Source organism: Gossypium hirsutum, chromosome A09 (genome assembly GCF_007990345.1).
Source record: "Gossypium hirsutum isolate 1008001.06 chromosome A09, Gossypium_hirsutum_v2.1, whole genome shotgun sequence".
Classification (NCBI taxonomy): domain Eukaryota; kingdom Viridiplantae; phylum Streptophyta; class Magnoliopsida; order Malvales; family Malvaceae; genus Gossypium; species Gossypium hirsutum.
In genome coordinates this window covers 8,895,790-8,905,995 of record NC_053432.1, presented here as the reverse complement: position 1 = coordinate 8,905,995, position 10,206 = coordinate 8,895,790, and the positions used below count along the sequence as shown (strand labels likewise).

Here is a 10,206-nt window from a genome sequence, read left to right as displayed (position 1 = left end):
TCGGGCACAGATACTTCAATAAAAAAATTTGAAGTAACAGACCAGCTTCATCCATATCCTTATCAATTTCATCATCCAATCTGTACATTGTTATTTTAAAATATCCCATGTACATCACTCACTCCTAAACCCGGATAATATAAGTTTAATACTCAAGCAAAATGGAAAAATTCCCAGTGACAAACAAACTTAGGGAAAACAGTAACCAACAACTTTTCCATCAATTTTCATTTCCCTAAGAATTTGAAGTTGTCATAAGTTGCAAAGAATGTCAGTCATTATTTCAATGTTATGCTCAGGCAATAATGAAGATGCAAGATAAATACAGTTTGAAGCAAGAATCCACAAATAAGCCCCCTTTACATCAAATCATTGGTTCCTTTGCATGCATCTAACCAAGTCTAATATACGACAATAATCGAAGAAGAGAGAAGATTCTTTACCCTCGAGTCCATCTCGATGATGTCTGTTGCTACCCGCAAGGTTGTTACATGGGCTGCCACCCACAACAAGGTCAAATCCACCAAATCTACTCATCAATTGCTCCAATCGATCACCATTCAGTTCTTGCACATCTGCTATATCGATCAAAGTCCCCCGCTGATTCGTTTGCTCCCACCAACCCCTTACTATGTTTCTATTCACCTCCGATATTTCAACTGATACAACATTCTTCAGGGGTATTCCAAGCCGGTGGAGGGCAACCTCGGCACCACCAATCCCAGAGAAAAGAGAGAGAAGATTGATACCACCAGGGAACATGTCTTTCAAAACTGAAAGATGATAAGCCACTGTGTCGACCTGAAATAAGCTTTTTCTTTAAGGCACAATACTGCAAGCATGGATCATGTATCTCGAAACCAAAGAATTACTCAAAAGGAATCAAATAATAGCAGAAACATAGTCCACATTCATGAACCATAACCATTAATACATAGGAATGAAGCAATTATGGGAAAGAAAAAGAGTAAAAGTCACACACCTGGAATGAATTGCCAAGTGATTTATACCTATCTGTCCGACTCATTCCTCCTCCTCGTGTATGGTTTTTAGGGAAACCCAGAAGCATTTCCACCTCATCAGCTTCAAGTGGAGCAACCTTATTCCTTCCAACCCATACTAGATTCCACTTTCTGCACTCATCAAGAACGTATTTCTGGACATTCAAAGGTGGCTCACCATCATAAGCTTCAAGAGCCTTGCGGATCCTTTCTGTCAATCTCGCACTCGCTGTACATGTTTGTATGCAGTTCAATTTTGTTCTTGGGTCCCAGGAAGGCCACCATTTCCTTGTCAACGGAAAAGCTTCATGTATGGTGCGTGGAGGAAATGGAAGAAGGGGAAATCTGTTCTCAATTGGCAGATTATGAATATAGCCCCTTTTCCGAGCAGCAGCACAAAAAAACTTGGAATCAACAAACTCTGGTTCCACATCATATAAGAACCGTGAAATGGTGCTCCAAACGCCTTTTGGAGCAAGTGCCACATTCTCATAGTAGAAATAAGGAGGCCCAACAGCAGCTTCTGGAAGTGTTCTTTGAGTTATCAGATCTGGTTCAGTTGGGACCCCAAAACCAATCATAGGATTAGGAAGATGAAGGGCATCATCAACTTCATTAAGAAGCTTCTTTTCAAGCTTCATCTGCTTCTTCCTTTTCCACAAATCATAGCCCAAGTTTCGCCTTTTATTGTAATTAGAGCCGTTGCAGAATGGCTTCTGTTAGATTGGATGGGAAGAGTAAGTTTTACCGAAAATCATACACGGAAACTACAGCAAATTGGCATATTCTCTTAATTAAAATGTAAACATGAAACAACAAAGTACAAAATATTCAGAAAGCGTATAATAAGTGAATTCTTGGAAAGGGGAAAGAGACTACCCTGTCTTCAACAGGGAAAAGTGCATCAGCAGCCTTAGCCATTTGAGCGGCACATATAAAGTCTGTCAGCTCTGCAATTGATGAGTCTGGACCTGCAATATTTGAAGAGCTAATGTTAGTGCAAGAAATACATTCCCCTCTTGCAACATAAAAGACTTAGGATAAAACCTCCAAAGTATCACAATCTTCTCCTATAAAGATGGAAGCCAAAGAGAGAGAAAGTTAATTACTGAAACCTTGGGCAAAAGAAAACGCTTGGGTTTCCCTACAAGTACAGACCCTTGGAGCAAATTTATCATGTCTGCAATGGGTTATTGGGAATTCCAATTTTGATACTTTATGTTAAGTGGTGTTATTCCACATCTATTAATTATTCGCTTTCGTGTGGTCCTGTATTCAAGTTATGTCCTTCGCATGTAATCAATTTGTTGTGCAGGATGCTTAACATGGCACCAAATCTCAAGTTGTGTTTTGTTGTTCTTCCTTGGAGAAAAATAAAAACACTCACCACATCTCTCCATGGCTACTGAAGCCTCAGCCTCTGAGTACCCCATTTTTGTCAAGTACAACAATTTACTCTCCTCGTCAGAACCAGGATTAATTATTTCCTAGAGCACAGAAATACAAAAAGAAACAACATACATAAATAATCTACAAGTAAAATGCGATAAAATACATAACTATTCAGTAACTAAATTATAAAATCTATAAAAAGAAAAAGGCGAATCAATGACTAAAGGCCACATTTTATTATCCATGTGGCTAGAAAACTAAAGCACAACAGCTTTTAAAATTAAAATTTCTCATTGTATTCACAAAAGGTAACTTTTAGAAATGTCCGCAAATTGTGCAAATGTAACATTAAAGGATAGATACCTCGGTATCAGAAGAACTATCAATATCTGTGAAATCATCCAAAAAATTCCCTTCATAATCTGACGAGAAGTCATCAGAATCAGCATGTTGTTGCACAGGAGCAGACTTTTCAAGAGCCTGCAAATTTTAAATTAATCATTCATGATATAACAGAGAGAGCAAACAACTAATTTGCTAGATAGTTCAACAACGGAAAGAAGATTCTATTTGGGGAGGATTGTCAATATGACCTGAACCACTGAATATGTTGACTTGTCATTGCATCAATATCAAGATTCCGAGTAACGTCAATAGGTTTCTTTCCCAAACAAATAATAAATGCTTCAGAAATAACTAAACAAAGGTTTCAGGTGCACAGCTTACCGAATATGTCAATAGAGTCTCCAATATGGTATCTGTATTCCCCTCTCCTGAAAATATAGACAGGACCACAGATAAAGCAATAGAGGTGAAAAGTGATGTCTAATAAAATGAGAAAGGACCATTACCATTTTCTTGAACCGCTTTGAGAACCATTTCTTCAGAGAATCCCATCCCAACAAAATGATCAATCAACTTGGAATTGGAAGAACTAGCCAACGAGCTTGCCTGCATGCCAAAAAGAGAAATTCAGTACTTATTATGAAATCTGCACACTAACATTCCAGTAATTTAACAGTAACAGTTCCACCACAAAAGCCGCAGCAACTCTCTATCATCAAGGGGTGTGTAACTAATAAGCATCTTTAAATAGGATGTACGACTCACAGAGTACTGAAGAAGAGCTTCAAGTATCAAATTTGAATTCTCCTCTCCTGGACAATAGGAAAGCAGGATTATAAATGAGTTAAGATGGAAACTTGTGCTCTAAGTAGTAAAGACCTAGAAGCTTTACCATTTTCCTCAATTGCTTTCGTAACAAGTTCCTGGGAGAACCCCATCCCAACAAAATGGTCAATTAACTTGGAATTAGGAGAATCTGCAGACGAGCTCACCTTGAGACAATAAAAGTTAACCGTGAGTTTGTTTTGACATTAATTTGTCCCTTAGCTATTATATGCCAGGAAAAAGATATATGTAAGTACAAGAGAGAAGATTAATTGTTTGCAAACATAAGTATTTGAATAACTGGGATAGACACAAAAGTTAAAAGGCTTGATCTTAGTGAATGCATACATATTCATTGCTATGGAGGCTAATCAATGAAATTTAAGCCAAGGACATTAGTAATATCATCAACTAAATAAAGCAGTGCATGAAAAGGAGATGCGAAACTACAGTGACCTCCAGAGAAAATTCCCATAAGAACTCATCAATTAATATCTATAATGTTTCTTCGGAAATTAAAAATGAAAGAAAACTTCATCGTAGATAATTTTCATAATCATTAAAACGATTTGCATGTTAAAATTTCCAGAATGCCATGTGATGTAATTATGCATGAGCAAGTACCTCTGCTGTGCCTAAAACAGCTTCCCCATTGGTAAGTGACACTCCTGAGCGAGAGGCGATTGCATAATTATCAATTTCCAGCTCATCTTCGGTATCCCAGTCAAAATTATCAGCATCACCACCAGAACCATTTTGATCCTACAAAAATTACAAAACCACACACACATTCATAATATCAAATACAATATATATAAGATTGAATAACTAAAGAATTTTCATTTCTTTTAGCCAACTGACTAAGCCTAGTGCACAAATGAGAATTTTTAGCAAAATACAGGAAGAATATTACAACGACACATAACATTAAGGAATAAAAAAGTAATAGAACTTGAGAGTACCATTTTCCTTGAGCTATAGTACAGCCCAAGAGCAGTTTCTTAACCTGTAAAAGAAACAATGAAAACTTATCAGAACTCCGTTACCCGGACTCGGCAATTAGGGGTGCCGTACCAGTGTCGACACGATCCGACACGGATTTCCGACACTGAATACGAGATCAGATCCGGCGGAAACCGACGGACTCGGCGGCGGGAGAACTGAGAAGAGAAGGAAAAAACAGAAGGAGAAAAAGGAAAGAGAATGGAGGAAAGGACAAAGAAAGAAGAAGGATACACGGCAGCAGCGGCGATCGTCGACGAGTTCTGACAAAGAAGTTACCGGTGGAGGAAAAGAAATAAAATATACATAGGGGAAGCCCCAACGGCGGTAACGGAGAAGAAGAGGAAACGAGGAGTTGTGGGTTCAGTCTTCACAGGGTTTTTCAATTTTTTCTATCTTGGTCACCTATGTAATTATTTATAAATTTTTATAATTATTATAGTCATAATTTATTTAAAAATGACATAATTTATTTACGTGTTAAAAAATAATATATTTAATTAAAAAAATTGTTATAATTCTTTATTATAAAAATATTATATTATTTCTTTTTATATTATAAATAAAAGGGGAATCGGAATTCTTGAGGGGCAGTGTAAAGTAAAGTTGATTAATAAATAAATAAAATCTAACGCAGTTAAATTTAGCAGCAGTTTTCCGTTTTCCTCTGTAGGTAGCATGGAATAATCGTGCTACTGCGAGGTCGTTGAAGTTCAGTTATAAACTGGTTATCCTTCTAATTAAATTAAGTTGTTTTAAATTTTTTATAGCAATTTAAATTCAAATTACTTTTTAAAAAATTGAGTTTATTTTTAAAAATTTTATTGATATTTAAAATTCAAATTAATTATTAAAATTCATGAAGATAGACAATTACTTAATTTTAAAAAAATACTATTAAATTATCTAATATATATATTAATTTTCATCCACACGCATGTGAGATTATCTTTTCTCCACTTTAGTTGAGAGTTGACGAGACCGTATAGATGAAAGTGAAAGTATGGAATCTCGGGCCTGTTTGGCTGTTGAATTGAAATTATTGGATGCCAAGGAAATAAAATTATTGGACATTATTTGATTTTTAAAAACTCAAATTTTTTAACTTAAAATACTTCCAAACACTACTTTATTTGTTTATATTAATATTTTTTAAGTTTTACATAAAAAATTTCCACAACTGTCATAATTTAATGCTAGTTTAATTATATTTTTAAAAAATATTTTTAAGAAATAATTTTGAAAAGTTTAGTTAATGATTTGATTGCTTAGTATTGTTATTCAAAAGTATTTTTCAGAAATAAAATATCTATTTTAGATATGATAGTATCGAGTATCAAATATGCATTTTAATAATGTTCAAATTAGTTAGTATTATTATATTTTAATAAGAATATAAAAAATAATTTATTATAACTTGTGGTTAATATTTTAATATATTAAATATAAATTTTAAATATTTTTAAGCAATAAATATTAATTATTTATAAAATTTAATTAGAATATTTAAATTATATTTTTAATATTTAAATAAAATTATTCAATATTTGTAATTAGATATTAACACATTTGTATTATTTAAAAAAATTATTTTAATTAATAATTTTAACATATTTATAATTAAGTACCAAAAAAAGAAAGGAAAAATAATATGTTATTGGAGGGGTGAAAAAATAATTAAGCATCAAAAATGTTTTTAGGAGAGGAAAAGCTAAAAATCTTAGCTTTTCATTTTCAAATGTGTTTTTTAAACGTGTTTTTTGAAAAGTAAAAAATTTCAACTAAAAGTAACTTGTTTAGCATAGTTTTTTTTTCAAAAGTATTTTTTAAGCTAAAAGTGTTTTTTTTAAGTACTACTAAACAAGCCCTTAGTCAAGGACGAAGACATAAAATTTTTTTTAGGGAAGTCGAAGTTACATTTTAATTTTTACGATAATAAAAATATAATTTCATCATTTGAATACATTATATCTTTATATTTTTAAAAGGATTAAATAGAATTTTTATTATTTTTACGGAGGATTAAAGTACACTTTTACTTTTATTTATTTAAAATTTCTTAAAAATAAAAGGTCTAAATAAAAAAAATTCTATTTTAAGGGGTCAACTCCGACCAAACTCTCGCTATGCCCCTAAATTTATTGTATATCCCATACGACTTTTAAAATTTGAAATTAAACTATACAAGTATCAAAAAGAGTTTTTTTTAAAAAATCAAAAATAGATTTTCTTTAAGGTCAATTTAAAAAATTGTAATTTTATAAAAAATACATAAAAGAAATAAAAAAAAATCCAAATGAGACCATATAAGATGATCTTATAATTCTAGCGTTTCTTAAAGTTCAAACGGATATTATTCAAATTATTACTAAGTAAATATATTTATTTAACTTAACTATAAAATACTTTAAAATAATAATTTAAATTCTCGATTAGATCTTAACTTAATTGACATCGACATTAATTTAAATATATTAAAATATATTTATTTTCTTATTTAAAAATTAAAAAAATTTTATTAATATATATATTTTTTATATTCTTTAACCCTTATAGAAAGTTTCTCGAATCAAACACACCCTTATTTTCTTTTCAAAGAATAAACATGTGACATTGTTTGCCTTACTTTTTCTCTTTTGTCTTTGGCTTTTGTGTTGAGATTCTTACTCTAAATAAGTAGGGGTAAATATGAGCTGGTTTCCACTATGCATTAAATATTTACTAAAATTAAATTTTTATTATAGATTCTGATTATATCTGTTTTTTTAATATAATATTTAATTTATAATTCATCCTAATTTATAAATTGAAGGATAATATACTTCAACGCACTCGAACCTACATTTTCTTATATTAACAACAATACACATACTAATCAAACTAATACTCAATTGGCAAAATAAATATTTTTAATCTAAATAAAAATGTTACAGTTGATATTTAAAAAAAATATTAATCTCAATTATTTTAAATACTTTAGTTAATTAAATTTTATAAAAATATATTTAAAAATATTTAATTAAAAGTTTTATAATATATTTTGTCAAATTTTTTACTTGTAACAAATTTAAATAATAAAAAGTTACAGTTCAAAATTTTATTATTAAAAGTTAAAATATGACCATTTTAGTAGAATTGGGAAAATATTAAATATGATAATATATAATATTAAATAAATAAAAACAAAATATGTAGCCGTGTTAAAATTTATATAACAAAATTATTAATATTTAAAATTTTATCAATTGAGTCTTAGTTTGATTGAAATAGGTATTGTTGCCATTGTAAGAATAATGAGGAGGGACGTAGATTTGAGTGTCCTGAAGTACATTATTCTCTTATTTATTTTGATGAAATGACTAAAATTATTTTAATTTTCATAATTTACATTTTAAAAATTCTCACTGTAATGGTCACAGACACTTACACTCTATTAATTATTTGAAATTTGAAATTTGATTCCTTTATGTAGTTATGTTCATTTCCTATTTATTAACCGAATTTCGTACATACCTAATCATGATAAAGTGCTCTCAAAAGCTGGGAATAGATACTCACCAGTTAAAGATATTCTCTGTTCCAACATAAATATATTTGATGTTTCAATTAATTAATTTTAAAATAATCTCTGTTCCAACCTAAATTTTATGTATTATCAGTGAATAACGTAATATATTATAATTATTTTAAAATTAATTTTTATTTAATTATACGCCTTCAATTATTTTTTATTTTTATTTAGTGATGAGATGTTATGTTATTATTCATTGATAGTATATGAAATTTATACATTAACAATGCATCAAATATTATTTCATTAAATTTTATAACAAATATGAAAAAATATTTGGTACACTATCGATGTAGTTTTTAAACTTCATGAGTATAGTCAGGAGTTTGACAAATGTCTTATAGAGATATAGTCAAATACTAAAAAAATAAATATTTGAAAAAAGAGATAAATAATAATTTTTTAAAATTGTTTGTGAATTAAAAAGACACCATAAATATATTAATTATTAACCTAAAAAATATAACTAAAATTTATGGCCAAAATGAAAAATTTGACCAAAAATTAATGGCATAGAAAATATAATTATATTTAATTTTAATAATTAGTAATAAATTTATTGATGCATGCAACACATCAAGTACAATTTTATTAAATTTTATTATTTTTATTTTCACCCACGTGAGATTTTCTCTCTTTAGTTGAGAGTTGACAAGTCCGTGTAGATAAAAGAGAGTACTGAAATTTGGGCGTGTTTGGCTGTTGAAATGATTGGATTTTAGGTTTTACCTGAATTTTAAAAATAATATTATTTTATAAGTGAATTTTTAAAATTAGAATTTTTTAAAGGGTTTCGAGGAAAATTGTTTTTATTAAATTAAGATTTTTTTTAAAAAGAAGTGTTACTTTTGCATATAAAAAAAGTGTTATTTTGTCAATTGATTTAATACATAACTAAATAAAATAAAAATCAATTTAAAATGAAAATGATATGATTTTAATTATCATTTAATAAATAAAACTGTTTAATTTTTTTTCCATTTTAACAAATATTAAAGAGATATTAAAATTATAAAAAAGTTTTTAAAATGAAAACTTATTTTTCCTTTTTATGTTCATTCATATGTGCTTGTTTATACAAAAATTCTTGAACCAAACACGCCCTTAACTTTCCCAAAGCAACATGTGATTTGTCTGATGTATCTTTTTTTCTATTCTTTTTATTGTGATGAGATTCGTACTCTAAATAAATAAAGACATAATACTAAAAAAATATGAGGGTAAAAATGTAAAGTAATGATAAGCTGGTTTCCATCTCTCATTAACTATTTACTAGAATTTGGTACACCTACCTCCCAATTTTAAATACTAATTAAAAAATAATCATGATAAATATAAAATATGACATTTTATACAAAATAATAAATTATTAGTGTGTCTTTATTTTGGTTACCAAACTATAAAAACTTTCAATTTTGCTATTAACGTTTTTGCTTGGTTCTGTTTTGGTCACTTATAATTAAATTGTTAACAAAAATAATGACGTGATTTTTTTTAATTGATACAAATAACACTTTTAATCTTCAACACTGGTATGTTTTATCAATTCGATTATGATTCTAAATAATTCAACAATTAGAAATAACAAAATTTATTTAATGCATTTAATTATTTTTATAACATTATATAATTAGCAAAAAAAACTATTTTGGGATTCTTACCTTCTTGTTTTCACTAATTTTTTTTAACAATCTCATTATAGGTTTTGATTATATACATTCTTTTTTATATAATGTCTAGAACTATTCATAGTCCCTCCCCAAATCATAAATAGGAGGATAATACGCTTCAGTACACTCAAATCACATCCTCTTGCATTGATAACAATGCTTATACCAATTAAACTAAGACTCAATCAATTTTTCATCAAAATTTTCCTTATTCATTAGCTTTAACGACCTTATTCTTTTTACGCCCAACCTTTTTTCCTTTAATTACTAAAGGAATAAATCTCAAAATTATACATGAACTTCGATTCAATATGTAATTGTATACATAAACTTTAATTTGGTGCAATTATACATGTGAAACTTTAACTATGGTTCAAATGTATACTTAAAACTTTAATTT

The 10,206-nt window shown here is 29.0% G+C and overlaps 1 protein-coding gene across 2 annotated transcripts; it reads right to left on the bottom strand.

Annotated features, from left to right (window-relative positions):
* Positions 1–202: 202 nt before the first annotated feature.
* Positions 203–4,969, bottom strand: LOC107888680 (DNA (cytosine-5)-methyltransferase DRM1). 2 transcript variants are annotated; one of them, XM_016812849.2, is made up of 12 exons: positions 4,800–4,969; positions 4,526–4,569; positions 4,188–4,325; positions 3,631–3,730; positions 3,504–3,550; positions 3,245–3,344; positions 3,120–3,166; positions 2,757–2,873; positions 2,389–2,488; positions 1,881–1,972; positions 983–1,717; positions 203–801 (listed from the first exon to the last, which is right to left on the bottom strand). In XM_016812849.2, exons 2-12 carry the CDS (start codon positions 4,526–4,528, stop codon positions 370–372), a joined length of 1,911 nt encoding a protein of 636 aa, XP_016668338.1. In that variant the 5' UTR covers positions 4,529–4,569; positions 4,800–4,969; the 3' UTR covers positions 203–369. The 2 variants fall into 2 exon arrangements, with proteins under 2 accessions (XP_016668338.1, XP_016668337.1); XM_016812848.2 differs by having other exon boundaries at positions 4,526–4,969.
* Positions 4,970–10,206: the final 5,237 nt, after the last annotated feature.

Coding starts and splice junctions, on each gene's coding strand:
- LOC107888680 (XM_016812848.2), bottom strand. Junction 3,167..3,244: donor CAAAGCGGTTCAAGAAAATG/GTAATGGTCCTT, acceptor CTATATTTTCAG/GAGAGGGGAATACAGATACC. Junction 2,874..3,119: donor AGACTCTATTGACATATTCG/GTAAGCTGTGCA, acceptor TAAAATTTGCAG/GCTCTTGAAAAGTCTGCTCC.